Genomic DNA, 19,970 nt, shown 5'->3' with positions numbered 1-19,970 from the left:
GAGTTAAGCCAAGTTGAATTAACAGCTTCACAGTATAAGCTTATCTAAATTATTTCCATGTAGCAACTCAGGTAACGTAGAGAATGCAAAACATGCTTAATAGTTCAAAGAAATACTTCAAGACACTTCTATGTGTGTGGGGCCTGTTATTGCTACTTTAGTATGCTACATAACAGGCATACATGATGCTACTTATGATACATTATATGCATGAAGTGTTACTAACAAGATATATATTTCAAAGGAAAATGACAATTGTGTAAAATAGTGTATAAATTATCGGACAAAATTTGCGCGATGAAGTCTATCAGATGGTTGGTCCTTTTTCTTATCATTATTGCATCACAATCGTCTGGTAAGCTTACCTACAAGTCGTAAATATTACGCGCGCATTTCTAGAACCGTTGATAATGAGTCTTGTTAATTTTTAACTGCTTGTGTAAAGTGATCTACGCAACACGTATTTGCGCGTAAGCCTGGATACCGGTATCGCAGTTTGAATTGAAGTGTGGTTGTCTGCGATGTAGATTCGACCCATGAAGGACTAAAAGTGACGTAAGGGCACCTTCAATACTGTCAACATGGGTTTGGCTTTCTGATTATTTACAAAACCTTGCGTTTCTGGTGATCATTTTTTACATTACTCCTACGTATTTTACACCCTCGCATGTACGAAGAAAAACGTGGTATTTAACAAACGTTTAAATTAAGTAGTCAGCAACAACACCAAAACATAAGTGTCACAGTTACACTATGACGAAACGCCCACGAAATTCTCGATAAAGTATTGTTTTACAATAGTACGGTATGCTAAAGTTAATTTATGCAATCACACACATTAGCTATACTGCAGGTTTCAGTAAAGTTGTTTTTAATCCATGAAATTAATTTGCCAATTGAGCAAGGTCTGGTCAAATAAAAAGTTGTATTCAATAAAAGTTTGCTTACACGAACAATAAACAATCATGTGTGCGATGGTTTAGTTTAGTCTTCCCATTTTTCTGAGCAAACCATTATAAGCTGAAAACCAAATTTTCAAGTAATCATTAAATCTTGGTTCTTGGGTCATATCGATAACAGCAACCTTTTCATTTCACAGTCCACTAAAATATTTTCACGTTGGGTTTGTTTCAACTACATTACTACAGCATAAGTATTTCAAACACAGGGATTATATAGTAGACAAAACATTCAATCTTCCGTTTAATTGCAGCGGAGATTTTCACAACGGAACCCAAAGATCAGTTAGTCCCGTTAGAATCTACTGCAGATGTAAGTTTTACTTGTGCCACCAATGCACCGGACTCAAGTTTTTCATGGAGGAAAAATATGGATGTGATTGCTACTTCAAGTAAGTTGGAATGCGAACTAGCTTTTTGAACAAACAAAAGCACTTCAATACACCAACGAGCTTTTATCGCAAAAAAAGTTGTCGTTTGCCCTAATTTATTTTTTAACAACTCAATACACACATTTTATTATAAGTCGCTTTTGGACAGGAACTTCCACTATCTTCACTTTTAGTTTCTTTAGTCTTGGGAAAAGCTTGTAGTAAAGGTAGTTCTAATAAAGTTTTCTTACTTTGTTAAAGACATGCGGAACCTTGTTCACAGTGAACTATACGGAACTATACCACGGAATTAGAATTCACTGTAACATTGTTAACAAAACATGTTGATGTTATCTGTTGATGTTAACCAAATTTTAAAGTAAAATAAGAAACAGGATATAGTTTGGTACTCATAAGGTTAACTTTACATTTTTCGTCACGAGCTTTCGCAAGCATAAGCTTGCTTCTTCAGGTGTACAGTGAAAATGAAAATATGAAAATAAAAATTCTCACTGTAAACCTGAAGAAGCAAGCTTATGCTTGCCAAAGCTCGTGTCGAAAAATATAAACTTAACCTTGAGAGTGCCAAACTATATCCTGTTTCTTATTTCATGCATGTTGCATTTAAAACCAAAACAACTCATTGTGTAGTGACAAATTAGAAAAATTCTTAACTTGATCTAATACGAAAATTTCTTAGCTTTACGGAAAGTGCTGACCTTTACAGTTCCTTATAAAAATGAGCACGCAACATTACAATATTAAAAAAACGCATGGCTTGTTTAGGCACTTCAAGATTCCAACAGTATGGTGGTACGCTGATCATCTCCAAGCCGGAAGCGTCGGATGCTGGAGTCTACCAATGTGTTTTGTCAAATGAAGACGGGAAAGTGATCAGTAATGGCGGAAACCTGTCGTTTGCATGTCAGTATACAAAGTTTAATAAAATCGCCTGAAAGTGATCCAACGGCTTAATTTTAACAATGCAAACTTTCACTTTAACAATTCAAACTTGCAAATTATTTTCAAGTCGTTTGCGTGTGTAAATTGGTAAAATATATCATCAGTTTCAAACTAATTAGGCTATAGAGATAACCATCGTCGTTTAAAAGCGCTTGTTTTTCAAAGTCAAACATTTACGGGACAACGTTCGCGTGGCTTACTTTGGCTTATAACAACCAATAGGCCTGTAGTAAATAGGCTTAACCTTAATATTTTTCAGATAAGTCTTAATAATTAAATCTACATTTTGTCATGGCATCTACAAGGTTACGTTTGCGCGACATTTGCTGGCAGTCATAATATTTTAACACTTTCTTTGCCCATTTCGTAACTTGTCCAGCAGGAAAAGTGTATGTTTACCATAGGCGGGATTATTTGCTCACTTGCGAAATTTGCTGAGTTGGAATTAATTGTAGAAACACGTAATTTACTTGACATATTCTGTTTATAAACTGATAAATACAATTTGACCTAAACTGAATGAAATAGAGGTGTTTGTACATGTTTTTTCTGTTATTTCTTTTACTTCCCTTGTACATGGCTTACCAGGGCAGGTGTGCGAACAGGCATTAATTTTCTGCCTTCATTGCCTCGTGGTTTTGTTTCACCGCCACCCCTCTTCTTATGTTCAGATGTCAATGATTTTCCTCCTGCTGATAAGGATCCAATTGATACAATAACTGGACAAGGCGTCGCAATCCCTTGTGCTGGAGCTGATTACGCGCCTAGTAATGAAGAAAGTGATATCCTTACCGGTAACTATGTTTGCATTACTTAGTAAGTTCTGGTAAAATATTGCCTTCATCAATTAACATTTTTAATGCTCGACAGAATTTTTAGTTTGACTATAGCCCAGAAGTGTGACGCTTTCCGTTGTTAAATAATAAGTATTTTTTGAAGGGCGAACCGTTGACTTCTACTGGGAAGCAAAGAATAAATGGGAAGCGATAAAACCACCGGGTAACAAAACACATTACGTATCTCAGAAAACAGGAACACTGTACTTGGCTAGTCCTACTCAAATCGACCAAGACGTGCTAAGCTGTGGTGTGCGGGCCAACGGCTGGGATTTAAACGGGGTCCCGGTTGACAAGAAATCGGGCGGATCAACCTTAACTGTGTCCGAATCAAGTAAGATTGCCATAAAGCGATAATGAAAATAATTTCATATGGACAACAAAGTAATAAGTTAAGCATAGTTAGAACCTTGCTGGATGCGAAGGTGTCGGCAATATAAAAGTAAACTAATATCAAGAGAAAATTTGAGTCAGCTCGCAAATCAATCAACAAGTTCTTTTACGGAAAAAAGACATATTTTGACGTAACCGCATCGTCAGTTTTTGTGGAAGACAAACAATCAGTTATAAGTTGCATAATAAAATCATAAGTATAGGCTATACAGTAAATTTTCTTTTCTGATTGATTCGCGAACTTATTCAAATTTCCTAGAGGTTGTTTAAGTTATGTTTCGAAACGATTTTAATTTTCATCATATTACCTGAACGTGCAGCGCAAGAATTGCCACCCGTTTTTCTGGTTCAACCAGGAAAAAACTTGGCTGTGCTTGGAGGAAATGCCCTTATGGAATGCTTTGCATCAGGATTGTAAGTTAACTTATGTTGGAGCTTGTACCAGTGTTTTATGTAAATAATTCACTTTGATTAACCGAAGACTAAATATGTTTTCTTCTTAGTTTTATAATGTTTGAAAGAGTCACCATGTTTTTAAAAGGCCGGTCCCAGATATAACCTGGTCCAGAAATGGTGGTTTGCCTGCCAACCATAAGATTACAGAGGCAGGACAACTCCTTCTAAAGGACATAACTGAAGAAATGGAGGGTGATTACATATGCACGGCATCAAACAGTTTGGGCTCCGAAACTTCTACAGGATCTTTAACTTTAGAATGTAAGATCAAAGCATAATTCCTTCTTCTAACAGTTGGTGGATTTATAGTCAGTCCGTTTTTAAGGCTACCGGTTACAGTGCGCAATATAATGGTATACGTTACAAATGTATAAGATACACTGAGCCGTTCTACACCGCGTACAACGCAATTTGCGCTCTATGTTTTTGTTAGGTTATAGGATGTATCAATTATAATAGAATAACATTTTATAAAAGAAGAACTTTGCACTACTTTAAATGGTGTTTACTTTTTGATGTGTAAGGTGCTTTCTGTTTCTTTATAGTTGCTCCGGAATGGACGCAAGAAATCGAATCTTCGGAAGCGGATCTATCATCGATGTTGACCATGTTTTGCAGTGCCACGGGCGTGCCTCCTCCCAGTTTAAAGTGGTATAAAGATGGGATTCAAATCACAAGTTCGAACCGTTTTACCATTACCTCAGATGAAAATGGTAGCACTATGCAAATTGAAGATGTGAAGCAAGCCGACGGAGGGATGTATCAATGCGTTGCTACAAATAAACATGGAAGCACATTTTCGAGCGCAAAGTTAACCGTGCTTGGTAGGAAACTGTATCTACTGTTTATTCTAAGCGTTTGAAGGCTGTTTAATTGAGTAAGCAAAATTCCAATCCTCTTTTCGCCAATTTTGTTTATCACAAATTCAGCATACGGCCCAGAATTTGCCCCTGGAAGGGATGTACCTGATGTTACAAAAGGAGCTGTAGGAAACGATGTTACAATAACTTGTGAAGTAAAAGCGGCTCCACCAGCAAACTTTACTTGGGTGAAAGATTCAGTGGATGTTATTGTGGAAGGAACAAAGTATGAAAATTGTCATAGATTTTAAGTAAACGATCGCACGGCACTTGTAATTGATTATTTGTTCTCTTTTGTTTACAAAGATATTCGATTCTTGAAACTGGAAGCCTGCAAATCCATGACATTTCCCTTTTAGACGAGGGAGATTATACCTGTGAAGCATCTAACACACTTGGCGAAATAAGCGATACGGGATATCTAAAAATCTTTGGTAAAAAACTTATACAGTTGAAAAAATTTCTGCACTTTCTTCTTTATTGTATAAATTTTTTTCGTATAATTTTCAGTCTTTAACAAAATGATGCAATCAAACACTTAGCGATGTAACTTATACGTAGGCTGTATATTAAAGTAAACGCCCAAAATGTTCAGAGCATGAGCAATTCCAAAATGAAAGAGTTCAAAGAGAACATTTTGAATGCACATTCCCATCGCAAGTACCGTATTTCCACCGTTTTTGCCATCAATGTTTTGAAATTTTGTTTCCTTATTGTGTTTTGGAAATAGATTCAGTTGAAATTACGCAAGGGCCAGTGAATAAGACAATAGATGCTGGTGATGGGGACGAACTTGTTTGTAAAGCAACGCATGATGCCAGGTTGTCTCTAAGCTGGAAATGGACCAAGGACGGTGAAAGTCTCCAAGATAGTGAAACGCACCACTATGATATTTCAGGAAGATCTTTGTTGGTTAGTATATAGTCAATCATTACAATAAAACTCTACAACTGCGAAAATTAGACCTGTTTTGGGGAAATGTTTGAAGTATATAATGTCAATATGGTTTACCTTGTACAATTATGATTGTTTGGTGACACTACAGATTGCTGCTGCTACTAGCGATCAAACAGGAACTTACAGGTGCTGCGCTGTTACTGAAGTAGGAGAAGACTGCGGATCTGCCTATGTTATGGTTATCGGTGAATAGTTAATTCATTTGCTTTCATAAACTCGTTTTAGCAGATAGCTTTAGGCCTAATTTAAACGTTATGTTACGTGGATTTTGATATTGAAATTTGTGAGGGTAAGAAAAAAACAAAAAGGATCGATCTCGCTTTCATTTTCCAGCACCACCGGATCCTCCACAAAATGTTGCTGTGACATCATCATCTGCACATTCTCAGATGCTGACGTGGATGGAACCCAGTAACAACGGAGCTGAGATCACGCAATACATCGTGGAAGGAAAAGACATGTACGACGACCTCTGGAGTGTGATGAGCACAATACCTGATGTAGTGATCAAACCCGGGTGTGATGTCATCGATTTACGACCATTCAACGGCTACCAATACAGAATATCTGCCAGGAATGAGAACGGCCAAGGAATGCCAAGTGAACCAAGCAAAGTAGCAACAACCTTGAAAGGAGGTAAATCATATAGAAAATTTTTTGTAAAGGTCTGGAAAGTGTGCCGATCTTCTCACATTATCTATTTTTCTTTGCTACAATAATATGACGTTTTCCGCAGCTCCAAGTGAGGCACCATCTGGCTTGCGTGGAGGTGTCAGTACGCCAGGAAATTTAGTCGTTAAGTGGGAGGTATGTTTTGACCGATTTGTATTCAATAAATTATCTTACACAGTTTGTTTGAATTGTTTGTTTACATCGGTCTACTATCTTTTTATAAGCTACAAGTTATTTAGTCTATACTAAATAAGTAGGCTACATAATGCTAGCCTAATATCTGCAAATTACATCTTGCAGTCGTTACATCGCAAGTATTTCGGAGATGTAGATGTCGATTACATTGTTGCGATTAGAAAGTTGAAAGCGGTAACGCTTCCTATCGACCTTGAAAACCCTGACAATGAAGTCTCGGATGCCCCTGCTTGGGTTGAAAAGGTCGTGTCTGGCGGATCATCGCACTCTACAGCATTTCAGGTGTGCCTTTTTGATCAATATACGGTGTAGCTGATATTTTAACCGCCAAGACATTTTCACCATAATTTTGTCGAATTATTTCAAATTTTATTTTGAATTTCAATCATTTGACGGTAAAGCAAACAATCGGGCTAGAAAAATTGTTTAAAAATATTGTGACAAATAGTAACGTCACTAACTCAAACAAACTGATCCATAAACTGCCAGAGATATAGAAGGTTTATGGTTTTCCAGTCCATCTTAAACAAATGCCTCATATTTGGTTTGGGCTCACGTATAAAGCACTGCAAGGCCCTTTCGGTTTTGATCTTTTACTTAACAAAAATAAATAAAAGCAAATGGTTTCATAACATTGAAAAGAAATAAACGTATAGGTGAATGAAACCGAGATATACCAGCCGTACGAAACCAAGATTTTGGCCGAGAATGACGCAGGTGAAGGTCCGGATAGCGAAACAGCTATTGTCCACACTGCTGAAGCAGGTTAGTTTTGAACTATAGCCTATATGAGGTACATATGGCGTTACAGTGTTCAAGCTAAACGGTCTCATGTGCTATATAGTTTCACTTCTTTCCTCACATAACTGTAATTGCAGCTCCTGCAATGGCCCCAACAGGGTTAAGGACATCAAAGGTTGAAGCATGTCACGCAAATATAACATGGAATGGTGTTCCTGATGAAAACGGCCGTACAAGAGGTTACAAGGTAGGTGCAAGAGACAGAAATAAATCAAAAGCAAACTACTTATGCAGCTGCATAGGCACTATAGCAAGCTGTAAGCTACCTTTCAAATTAATATTACATTCGACTACAGGTTAAAATATGCAACATGAAGAAATGCGATGCGGGATCCGACTGGCGAAACTTAACAACAATTGGCGGGTCTCCGTATATTTATATCAACAACCTTGATGCAAACAACTTATACGGCGTAAAAACTGCAGGTTTCAACACAGCAGGTAATTAAAGACGTCAGAATCAAATGAAAAGACTGTAAGAGCAACCTGCATAACGAGTAAAAATCTCAGAGCATAAATCCTGCAAGAAAGGATAAAGATGATAGTAAGATTTTTAATCAAAAGCGTCGTATAGGATAAAAGATTGAGAGGATGGACATGCTCTTGGTTTTATCGGGCTCAGCTAGATTTACTTACACTTAAGTAAACCTGGGAAAATCGAAAAATAAAAGCTTATATTTTTCATCATCTCGTTAATAGGGATGGGTCCGTGGTCTACCGTTTACAACTTCAACACTCAGAAACAACCTCCTTCCAACGCCCCAACCAACGTCAAACTACAACTGGTTGGTCGAACGATTACATCAAGTTGGGATGCAGTTGAACAAGAAATACCTGAGGGTCCCATAAAAGGTTATGTGGTGAGTTTATAAAGATGAAGCGCAACAATTACCTTTAAAAATTCGTAATACTTTAATTCACTGAAAGCACTCTGTTATCGTGATATACTACAACGGTCATTGCCTGCTTGGTGATTAATCAGTCTGTGAGCAACCCATAATTAGCGCAATGTGTTTTACTGCGTTCAAGCTTTACAAAAACGTTTTAAGTCAGGTGTGTGAAAGTAAGCATTGGAAATGGTGTCATTCCCAATATTTTTCTACTGGTTACGTGTAGGCTGAATACTGGCCCCGGTTTGCGACAAACAAAAACGCAGCAAACGCAGACACCAAGACAACCAGTATCGAGTTTGACTTGCCAGAAGATGGGGAGTATGAGGTCTGGATAAGAGCTTACAACGCAGGTGGAATGGGCAAACCAACCCACACTTTTTCAGTGTCAACATTGAAAAGTGAGTTAAGTAAAACGTAAAGGACAAAATAAGAATATTCCGATTGCATAAGAACAACTGCATAGTTATCGTCTTATGTAAAGACGTTCGATTTATCCCAAATTCCTATATACCTTTTCTAACAATCGTACAAATTGTAACTTAGATAAATAGTAACATTGCATTACAAAATTCAAAATGATATCAGTGTTGTAATGAATCCAGTCATTGTTTCAAGTCGACTAGAGTCACATTTTCACGTCCTAAATTGCTTGACGTGACTTGAGTTAGAGTCTAAAATGACTCGAGTTGCATTGTTACAGTCGTGACGAATATAGAGCTTTAAGTAACAAAATCAAACGATTTTTCCAAAAAATTACACTTCTCTGAAAACAAAATCAACCATACTAATTTTTGGACTGCCATGATGTTGTGGTAACCGATTTAGTGCTAAGCACAGTTTGATGTCAGGAAAATTTTTAGGTTAAATGCATTGACCTGGTTTGGCTCGAGTCACAACTTAAATTGACTTGACTCGAGTCAGAAATAAATGACTTGGTTACAACACTGAATCATATGCCCATAAACAGTAGAAAATTAGGAACAACAAGGGAATCCAGAAATGAATTATAACATTCACATTCATACAAAGAGAAATGTAAACATCTGAAATTAAAATGGCTTACTCTTTGAGTGAAATATTCATTCATATAAAGATTGGCCACTGACTATTATTATTGTCATTTACCACACCAGTATCATACTAAAATGAAATATCTCTTTTTTTTAACATAGGTACATCAGGGAAACAACAGGGCGGAGGCGGAAGCGCTTCTGCGCTGAAAACAAGTTTCTTACACGTGATAAGTATTGCGTCATTATGGAGCGTTGTTAATGTGCTTCTGTAAGACTGTCGTATGCGCATTTGTACCACATAGCAACCTGTAACAGTCGTTTAATTCTTTTCAAAGTTTGTTTCAATAGTTTTTGAGCTCGAGGTCAGTGGAAAAATCGTACTTGGCAGGTTGTAAATTTTTACGATCCACCTGCTAGGCCAAAAGACATCTACCTTTTAGCAGAGATGTAGGCCTACAGTATTTTGGAAACTTTTGCCGACTTATCCCAAGTTGCGATCATTTCTCCGGTTATTGAAAATTTTAAACACGGTTCTACCGCATGACCTGTGGTCTTACTACTATTTTTTATTACATTTTTCTAAATTCTGCCTACCATGGAAGTCAAAAGTGTTTGCCGTGACTGACATTCAGTTGACAACTGCAAGTAAATTGAACTTTCAAAAACAAAGAACTTTTCCTCAGATTGCTACGCACAACACAGCTTACCACGGATACCTATAAACTTATTCAAACTGCTAAAAAAGTTAAATAAAGTAGTCGTTTTTGGCTCATTCAATTTTTGCACCAGTTACATAATTTATTGATAAAAAGAACCACATAGTTAACTATATGCTCTTACACAGCAGCTTATATAAATGCTCAAAAATAGATTGATCATTACAGTGCTATTTTTACATGTCGTCATGTGATTTTGTATTTCTTGAGTGTGGCTTTCCAATCAAATGTGCAAACTTTACTTAATTTCCATTATGCAGCATCTAACTTTTTTGTGTATGTAAAGAAATACATTTGTGTTGTACCATTTGACCACTCAATGAGTACAGATAACCGGGCGAAAGCAAGCGCTTTACTTACCCTGCTTAAAAGCAAACGAGTGGTGCATTAATTCTGGCGTGCGCAATTAATTTTGAATTAATAAATAAAGTGCAATGAAGCAATACAATTATCTGCATATGACACTAAGACACTACATTTAGGAGTGTCATTCACAGAGAAGGACAGAGGAAAAACACTACAACTGCAGCTGCATTGATCACAAATGTAAACAACTAAACAAAAGTTAGATAGATATATTAGGAAATTGGTCGCAGCATTCCAACTTTTTTGGCATCAGTAAACCAGCACCTTGAAATGGCACATAAATGGATCATAAAGCAAGGGAATCAAACCCTGGATAACCAGGCATGTTTGAATACGGTTCTTCTACGCTTTCGCTTCTTGTTACAGTCTCTTGATGAACTTTTTCAGCATAGACTACTGCGTCGTGGACAGATACAAACACTTGGTCATGGCTAACACGAGAAGGGAGTCCACAACCATCAAGCGTCTTTAAAACGTTGGCTGTGAATACAAAATGGGTTTTTTACTCACTGACGTAAAAACTTCTCCACCATAAAATATTAACTCTGTGGAAATCCCCGTTTTCTGTCACCCTATGAATTGACTTCAAGGCACTTTGAACAGGAAACAACAAACGTTACACTATGGCAAACATACACGCCTAAACATAGCCCACAAGTAAATAATAACTTATTTATCACATAAGAGACTTCTAACGGAAAACTACCCACATGATGGTCCGGCTAATACAACAGTGACACCAAGGGCTAGAAACTTGTCAATGATCTGCAAAATTTCTCTGGATGCAGTTGAATCAATGAAACTCCACATGGTCGCATCCAAAATCAATACATTAAATCCCAATATGGACATAGAAGAGTCATCCAAAAGTGATTCTGTGCATTTACAAAATAACAATCTTTAACTGAAAGCGACGATAAAGTGCGAGCCTGAAGTAAGGTATCAGTTTCATAAATCCAATAATTTTTTACTTTTTTCCAATTGTAGTTTGGAAACATTTACAGCCCATAACCAGAGGAAAGGTTATTAAAAAATTGAAGTGACTATTTCACCGTATGCATGTCAAGCACATCGTATAAGGTTGGCGGTTAGGTTAGAAGGGTTATGCAAAAAGTTGATTTCAGTTATTTAAGGTTTTATTGGAGTTAAATTTAGATTAGAAGGAAGATTTAGATTGGGTTTATATCACTATATTATAACATTTAAGTTCGGTTAACAAACAACTTTGAAAAATAGCTTCGAACGCACGAAATAGTGGCAGCCTAAAAAAATTGGTTCCCAAACTGACTAAAACACACACGACATAGGCTACACATAGGGATGTGTCAAATTGACAATGGTTTGGATGCGTGAGAATACCCGACGAGCAAAATGTTAAAACTTGTTATTTTGATGATAGTTTGAAAGATATCAACCAGTTTTCGCTTATACCAAGTTACCAATAATTTTCGCAATGTCATTACGGTTGATCATACAATCAAAAACTTGAACGTTTTACTGTTGTTTCTCTACTTAATGCAAAGTAAAGTATTCGGCCCGAATCAGCCCGAAAATGTTGGATTCGTGAGAATAACAAAATGTTCGATATTCGTGCGCAATATGTGGATTCGTATTTGATTCGACACATCCATACAAATGACACGATACGTACAGTAGTATGATTGTATATTTCCCAAAAGCGCAATCTGGTGCAGTGCGGCATTGTAGGGCGGTTAACAAATTAACAATATGGAGTTCTTGTAATCAAATAGCGATTGTTTTGCGTAATGGTGTGTGATCCACAATCTAGTATTCATTCCGTTGCAATCGGCTTCGGCAAACGCCAGTAGCAAACTACTGACACATACACTGCCGCTCCGCATTTTAGCGTGGCATTGTTGGTGCGAACATCATAATGCTTAAGTAGAAAAATAAGAAGGCAGTGAGCTAACTTGCTACCACTGCCTCATAGTAAACACTTGGTATTTTTTGCGGGACACGTGCAAATGAAGGTCATAAACTTAATTTACAGTGACATCATACCTCTCTTTATTTGTTCATAAGTACAGTGTGATGATCAACTTAAAAACCTTTGTATGGTTTACCGGTGAGACATGCCTTGCTAGTTGAGAAACGGAGTTATGAGTAAGAAACCATCATATATACTAATCACACAACACATGAAAACATGCAAACTTGCATACAGGTTTTCATACCTACAAAACTTTGGACGCTTTACTTAATTTTATGGAATTTTAGGGTTCTCTGAACAGAATTTTAGTTTTTCAACCTTCAACTCAGCAGTTAAACTATTTTAATGCACTAAGGACTCAACAAGACATGTTAGCAAGAGCTGGTTAATCTTTTGAAATCAAAAAAACAAAAATGCAATTGTACCTGCATCTGGTGCCAGCTTTGATCTCTTCCTCATACTGCCTTCCTTTTCCTGCTTTAATGAATAAAGCAATAAATACAGGTACGCTAGTATATACACTCAGCATACAGAAATATTTATGAAGCCTTTGTGGATGTGGATTGACAAAATTTGACAACATAAAACTTACAATCGATCTTGCTGGTGAGCTGGTAGATAAACTTTTCTTTTGAATTAACCTCTGTATAAGAAAGACAAATACATTCATAACTCTTAAGTGATATGACCAGTTAGCAAAATAGACAATTGAGTTAGTTAGCCTATACTTTAGTGTTAGACAAACTGGTAGACAATAAAATGGAACGCTTTGGAGATGGTGTATGACGACCTAACAAAATGTTAGTATAGCGTGTTTCTAGTACATACAACTTCTCACCATGCTTATCTCTGAATTAGCAAGTTCTTTTTCTCTTCGCTTCTCTAGCTTGCTCAGCACTGTACTTGGATTACAGCTGAAATTTGAAAATATATTTGTTTTCTTCATGTAACATACATAAAGGCAAAAATCATAAAAAATAAAATATTTCTTATCAGACTGTTTGATAGAAACACTACAATTATGTTTAGACAAAATGTCGTTTTGTTTACGAGTGGTAACTAATAAGTAATAACTCTAATGAACTTATATCTATGGCTATACTATTTGTACCACATGTGAACAATAAAGGCAGTTAGTCAGCAGATCTTGTAAGGTGGAATATAGCAAGACCACATTTCAAGTATATCAACTGTCTTTCTGGATCACCCTTGTCATTGTTGACTTACCCTATGGCATGATACAGCGAGTTTCTGAAAGCATCCTTGTTTGTAAATGACGGTGAGTCAGCATAATGAAATATCTTAATACCAGGTATTTCATATGCGTCTTTGTACTTTTTTCGATCAGCGTATAAGTCAGTGTGCATAATTCGACCTAAAATGGCATGTTTTGGATGCTGAATTCGAAATACTAAAGCCACAATTGCCATGGCAACACCAACGGCAAGGCCAAGGTCGACTCCAAGCAGAACAACTGCCGTGCATGTAACAATCCAAATACACTAAAAAAAATTTTGCTTATTGCAATGGGTTTTTATTTTCATTTTTAAATTAGACAAAGCCTTGAACGTTTTGTTCGTTATATTTAATTGAAATTCATGGAATAAGTGAGCTTTTAACACGCAAGAGAAAACTAATAACTAATAAGAAGACTTGTGAACCAGAAGTAAGTATAAATATTGCAAAAACCACACAATAAAAAATGTTGCTTTACAAAATGAGATAAAACCCAGCAAACTTACAAAATCCAGCTTGCTCACTAGCCAGAGATCCTTTAATTTTTCAAACTGCATGAATAAGCTTTTAAGAGCAACAATGATAATACAAGCAAGCACTGATTTGGGAACAGGTTGGAAAAGTGGTGCAAGCCAAATAAGGACAATCAACATCAACACGGAAGAAAGGACACTCACAAGCTGTGTTTTACCCCCTGCATGTCAAGTTTAAATGTTAGTCACAAGTTGGTCTTCACTGAAATAATTATCATATATTAGAACTTTAAGTTAATTTGATTTTACCAGTGGATTCTTGGATGGCAGTACGTGACAAGGAGCCAGCAACTGCAAATGAACTCAAAAATGCGGGAAGAATATTGGCTATTCCTAATGCCAGTATCTCCTAAAAAATTGTGAAAAAACTTATTAATTTCAACTAACGTACACATATTAGATAACAAAACTTCTCATTAACTACTGTTTTATTCCTAAAATTAAACTTCAAGTCGCATCAGTATAAAGTTTGAAATTTTTGTACCTGATTGGCATCAATCTCATACCCATGTTTATCAGCATAAATCTTCGTTAGTGACAACGTTATTGCAACACTGATAAATGCCATTATCAGACAATCTGTTACCATTGAAGACCACAGATAAGTATAAGAAGGGGATGAGAAGTGAGGAAATCTGGACAGAATTATAGAGAGTGAGTAATCGCTGACTTAATTACATTTCCATTAAGACATAAACTGCTTCGAATAACATTTACTGTTTTAATTCTTCTTTATGTCTTAAGAAAATTCAGTTTCATACATTCACGTTAAATTCTTACTTTTAACATATAGAAGATGTGCAGAAAAATTAAACATCAATGTTCTCACCCTGTTGGAATGGTCTTGACAATATTAACATTATAAGGAGGATCGTCCAAATTGCAAAAGTAAGAAATGACAGTGGCAAGCACAACCAAGATCAACTCAATGGGAATGGGAATATTTCGTAACTTCTTTTTGTACCGTTCATTGAGGTATTTTACAATAAGTAAAGCGGGAAGAGAAATAACAGAAATAATCACATCTGGAACATTGGCATGCGATAGATTTTTGAAAATGTCAATAAACGTCTGAAAAAACAATTAAACATTGGTGTGCAGTGACATAAAAATTAATGTAAAAAATGTACATCTATATAATTAAAAAAGTCATTTTATCAAAATGATAACTACAAAAATGGTTATCTGTCTTTCGAACAGACTGCAAAAAGCATGCATGTTAAACATTTGCTATGTGATGTTGGTGTTGGACATGCCGATAAATGTTAGCAATTTATTATACTTGCTTTATAATTAGAAGATTGAGTTGTGAAGACAGCTCATTAGTCAGCATGACAAAGCAAACAGATAATAGTTACCTCGGGTTACCTGAGCCCACCCATGATCTGATAAACTAGGTGAAATGTCAGTGTGGCAAGGTCACTGAAGGCAAATTCAGTTCAATATGCAAATGATAACTGTATTATAGATGCACCAAAACATATACACAGTACTCACCTTAAAGATTGCAAAGGGTCCACTGTATTTTCCAACAGATTTATTAAGACCAAACAAATATTTAACTTGGGAGCTCATAACGTGAAATGCAGAACCAGTTGTGAAGCCTTGTATCACAGGATCGGAAAGCAAAGTAGTTAAAAAGCCCAGTCGAAGAATTGCCATTAGCAACTAGTAAATGCATTGATAAAAACAAATAAGACTCTGTTTGCAATCTATACCATAGCTTTTTTCTGTAGAGAAGAATAAATATTATATATACGACAGTAAATATACATCATAATATGCAATAAACTTCCCTCAATACGTTATACTTTTAACGTATCTCATGCATGTAACTGATATGCATAGTATATACTGGTAAATATCCAACATACTGGACCAAAGTATATCAAAAGCATTGTTAATGGAAACAGCATAAAATATAGCGTAACTTTGTAAACAAAATATACTGACTTGTATAATGCCGACTAACAATGTCGCAGAACATGCGATTTCAATTTTTTTCTTTTCTTGTTCGTCCGTTAAATAAGACATGTAGAAAGTGGAGTTCAAAACTGTGCCTTCTTCAGACTCTAAACAAAAAGTAATGAAATTTTTTTTTGACAAAACATTTAAAAGCAAATATTCCCACAACAGTTGACGGATATCAAACACTTTTGTGATAAGAAATTTTTTTATTAAATAAATTTATGCATCCTTTAAATCTGAGATATAATTTCAAAAAATTTATAAACTTTTTTGCAAAAAGTTTTCTTCATACTCCAACATCGCATAGTTAGCATTGCAAATGTATGTTAATTAAGCAACATGAAAGCTATTATACTTTTTATAATAAATTGCGATGGAACTGTGGTTAAGTTAACTTCTTGTCCATTAATAAGAAGTTTCCCCTCATTCAAACTAAGTTCTTGATCATGAACATGAACTGAAATTAGGTTCTGAATCATCAAACAAACAACAGCCATGGTACCTGTCAACAAACAATGCATATGCGATTAATTTATAACCACATAATTCTAGGTGACAAGCTCAATTATTTTCAGTGTGATTTCTGCAATCTACATGTTAATCAGTATAAATAATAATAATAAAATTTAACCTATTTTATTTCATTTATACTAGGTTGCAGTTAATTGGCATAAAATCATTTCATACCCACTGATGTATGACGAGACGTTGAAAACACAAACCAAAGCAAAACAGGAAAGAAACAACTGTATAATCCATACACAGGTTGAACCCCAGCAAGAAGAGCATAAGCCATACCTTGGCAAAAACAATCTAATTTTCTTTCAGGAACAATAATTCATTTTTGGGTGTATCTAATACAAGCCTAAATGTCAATTTAATTGCATTATTTTATTTCAATGTAAACAAGCAAACTTAACCCAAATAATCAACCTTGTGGTATTCGGATGATTCCAACTGTCCATCCAGCAATAAGATCACCAACAACATACTTCCGTTTATATTTTGGTAACCAAAAGAGCACAGGAAACAAACTTGTAAGGATATTCCACAACCTATACAGAAAAAATAAAGCATTGTTTCGGCAAGTGTGAGGAAAGTTAAGACATATCGATCTCAATCAACCCAAATCTATAACCTAAACAAACTAAAAACACAATCCAGGGGTCTCAAAACTTTCCTGACAGCAAGCCACCTAACTGAAAGAAGGACAAAGCAAAGGTTGCATAAACTGTCTATTCAATTTTGGTATGCTAAGGCAAAGGTATGGAGAAAAAATTTAAAGCATTTCATGTTATATAGCCAAGTACAATGTGCAAGAAAAAAAGACGACCATCATCTTGCAGAATAGCAAGAATGACAATGGGTGGTCATTGCACCATCATAACAATGAATAAACCCTTTAAAATACTATAATGCAAAACTTAGAACAAATTTAGGGAGTAAAATATTTGATGTTAAAACATATATGATATATTATAGAATGAACAGAAAAACAAACTAGCAAAATTTTTTTAATATAATAAATTTATACTTTTGTTGATGTTGCGTTATATGGCACAGATTAGAATAATAATTGACAGCATAATTTTTATAACTTTTTGTGCTTTCTGTAGTTGCATCATGTTTTATTAACTTTTGAGTTTTTATGTTTGCAACTACAAGTTCTGCATATTTATTAACAGTAAAAATATGAAACTAATTTTCAACGGATATTGGTTAGCAGAAAGATCGGTAGGTTATTCACTCATACCTAGCTATCTCTGCAATAATAAAACACTACAACTAATTAAACTTAGCACAGAATTATAACTAATATATATGATATTTGCTAAATTAAGCAAAATATTAGGATTGAAAGAGTAAAAGGATCAACTCTGATGGTTTGCCTTCATTGGTGTTGGCTTTAAACTAAACGTAGTGGCATACAGGCTTTCAGTCAATCTATGTTTTTCTCACACCACACAAACACATGTAAAAATTTGGCACGCCATTAACCTGTGTACAGGTTTTCAAAACGGACTACGTGTAAAAATGGACAACAAGAACCTAAACAGTGAGTATAAAGCAAAACACTCAAGCATAAAACTTTGGCCATGAGATATTACATTGCATAAGATTTCATTATTTATTTTTTCCATTGACAATAAGGAATAAAATGTATGGTGTTAATCTTGTTATATAATAAAACAAAAAATATGCTCAGAAACAATCAATAAACGAAAAAACGGCATGCGAGAGCCTTTGTGTTTTAATCACGTTTCTTCTTCAATAGGCTTTTTACCAAATTACATGATGTATATACAACATCTCCACAAAGGTATGAGGCCATAGTGGAAAGTGTGGAACCTGTATGCACAAGGTTCATCAGCGTGCACATTGAACTTTTTAATCTTCACCACAATTTATAATAAGAAAAACTGGTTAAACAAAGAATTCAGGTTTTAGTGCACACCATCACGCCAAAATTTGCATTTTTGCACACACGAGTTTTTGTCAAAAACTGTTGTACTTCAAGGTAAACTGAACTGGTAGCGACGAGCTGAATGAAATGATTTTGGGGCCATAGTTTGGAGACCCTGACTTTATCCAACTACTATAACAACATATTATATACTATTTATATACCTTTATTTTCTTTTAATCAAGTTCAAACTATGCAATATCTTCTAGTTAAATAACGATATGAAAACAAAATATACGTAAACAAACATTAAAAATTTTCATAAAGCTAGTATCTTTAATAATAAAATTTTCGGTTTTAAAACAAATCAACCAATAATTTCATAAACTACCTAGTTCTGGAACATTGCAACTGCTGCCTTCCCCACCTACGCAATCGATATGTTAAACGCTTGTCCCGTTCAACTGTGTCAAAAGTATCACCAAAAATCTTCTTACTATAAGTCGGTCGAGAAATGAGAACATTATCAGCCATTATTAACTTACAGCTGATGCTCGTTGCATGTACCTCAGACCTGATGAATAGAACTTGTATATCATATATGATGTAACTCACACTATGCAGCCAAAATCTGTCGGTCTAAACTAACTGATACAAGCAGACACACGAAATGTGTAAACGTCATTACAGGTCTGTAGGTACCGCCACCAACAGTGTTGACTTAGCCTAGCGTATACCAGTACCATCCAATATCGTATCACGTTAAATGATATGTAGAGTATTGTAGACGTAAATTTGTAGGCAATACTTAAAAAACGCAACTTCATTCAGTGTTCTCGGCATCACTACGCACAGCGAGTCTAGCGACTATGTTTAATTTTATTCATATTAAATTATTGTACAGATACGACGTACACGTTAATTCATTTTTAGGCTACTTGGTACTGAAACAATGCATTTGCAGTGATATGGTGCACCAGCTGGTAGGCCTACAACCTCAGCCCCGATTGCCCAGTGACGTAACACCATATTTTTATTAACTTTTGCTTAAAAGTCCTTTCTTCCGGCATTAAGGATATTTAGGCTATTTTGTTTACGGAAAAACTGTTTCCTAGTCACAAAATCGATTAAAAAAGTTAAATGATGCAAGCGAAACAGCTGGTCGCTCTTTCACAATATTCTGCTCATTGGTGTCCGAATTAACAACCACGTTTTTCTTAACACAATTTTTTTTCAAAAATGGCCTTACAAGAATTCGTCTCTTTCTTAAAACAAACTAGTGCTTGTAAACTTAATCATTAATTTTACATTTCGCAAAAACAACCCAAACGTCAATTATGTTGTCAGCTTGACATTAAGAAAATGCAATCTTTATTCTCACAAACGATTTGTTTTCGGGTATTCCCCAAATAAGAAATACAAGTTCT

At 35.5% G+C, this 19,970-nt stretch overlaps 2 protein-coding genes across 4 annotated transcripts; one reads left to right on the top strand and one right to left on the bottom strand.

Annotated features, from left to right (window-relative positions):
- Window positions 1-241: 241 nt before the first annotated feature.
- Window positions 242-10,392, top strand: LOC143460263 (contactin-2-like). Its single transcript, XM_076957705.1, has 21 exons — window positions 242-355; window positions 1,214-1,351; window positions 2,117-2,254; window positions 2,965-3,087; window positions 3,233-3,463; window positions 3,843-3,936; window positions 4,064-4,239; window positions 4,524-4,802; window positions 4,908-5,064; window positions 5,145-5,272; window positions 5,569-5,750; window positions 5,884-5,980; window positions 6,129-6,431; window positions 6,532-6,602; window positions 6,768-6,944; window positions 7,319-7,427; window positions 7,541-7,650; window positions 7,760-7,904; window positions 8,163-8,323; window positions 8,580-8,754; window positions 9,529-10,392. Exons 1-21 carry the CDS (start codon window positions 298-300, stop codon window positions 9,639-9,641), a joined length of 3,165 nt encoding a protein of 1,054 aa, XP_076813820.1. The 5' UTR covers window positions 242-297; the 3' UTR covers window positions 9,642-10,392.
- LOC143460265 (prestin-like) lies at window positions 10,147-19,327 on the bottom strand. 3 transcript variants are annotated; one of them, XM_076957709.1, is made up of 16 exons: window positions 18,935-19,327; window positions 17,073-17,194; window positions 16,827-16,937; window positions 16,495-16,641; window positions 16,125-16,243; window positions 15,669-15,839; window positions 15,001-15,242; window positions 14,656-14,806; window positions 14,421-14,520; window positions 14,145-14,332; window positions 13,630-13,904; window positions 13,241-13,316; window positions 12,995-13,045; window positions 12,828-12,876; window positions 11,162-11,326; window positions 10,147-10,931 (listed from the first exon to the last, which is right to left on the bottom strand). In XM_076957709.1, exons 1-16 carry the CDS (start codon window positions 19,075-19,077, stop codon window positions 10,738-10,740), a joined length of 2,304 nt encoding a protein of 767 aa, XP_076813824.1. In that variant the 5' UTR covers window positions 19,078-19,327; the 3' UTR covers window positions 10,147-10,737. The 3 variants fall into 3 exon arrangements, with proteins under 3 accessions (XP_076813824.1, XP_076813823.1, XP_076813825.1); XM_076957708.1 differs by having other exon boundaries at window positions 12,828-12,879; window positions 18,935-19,326; XM_076957710.1 differs by lacking the exon at window positions 18,935-19,327 and having other exon boundaries at window positions 12,828-12,879; window positions 16,827-16,993.
- Between the last annotated feature and the right edge of the window lie 643 nt (window positions 19,328-19,970).

This window comes from Clavelina lepadiformis, chromosome 5, assembly GCF_947623445.1.
Source record: "Clavelina lepadiformis chromosome 5, kaClaLepa1.1, whole genome shotgun sequence".
In the NCBI taxonomy this organism is placed as follows: Eukaryota; Metazoa; Chordata; class Ascidiacea; order Aplousobranchia; family Clavelinidae; genus Clavelina; species Clavelina lepadiformis.
Note: the sequence above shows the minus strand (reverse complement) of the source record. Positions and strands in the feature narration are given on the sequence as shown.

Excerpts from the sequence above, each read along its gene's own strand:
- LOC143460263 (XM_076957705.1), top strand. The coding sequence starts at position 298 with ATGAAGTCTATCAGATGGTTGGTCCTTTTTCTTATCATTATTGCATCA. Across the intron at positions 3,937-4,063 it reads GAATGCTTTGCATCAGGATT|GCCGGTCCCAGATATAACCT; the intron begins GTAAGTTAACTT and ends TGTTTTTAAAAG. Across the intron at positions 6,945-7,318 it reads CGCACTCTACAGCATTTCAG|GTGAATGAAACCGAGATATA; the intron begins GTGTGCCTTTTT and ends ATAAACGTATAG.
- LOC143460265 (XM_076957708.1), bottom strand. The coding sequence starts at position 19,077 with ATGGCTGATAATGTTCTCATTTCTCGACCGACTTATAGTAAGAAGATT. Across the intron at positions 15,840-16,124 it reads TGTTAGTCGGCATTATACAA|TTGCTAATGGCAATTCTTCG; the intron begins GTCAGTATATTT and ends TGCATTTACTAG. Across the intron at positions 13,046-13,240 it reads CTAATTCAGAGATAAGCATG|AGGTTAATTCAAAAGAAAAG; the intron begins GTGAGAAGTTGT and ends TTTCTTATACAG.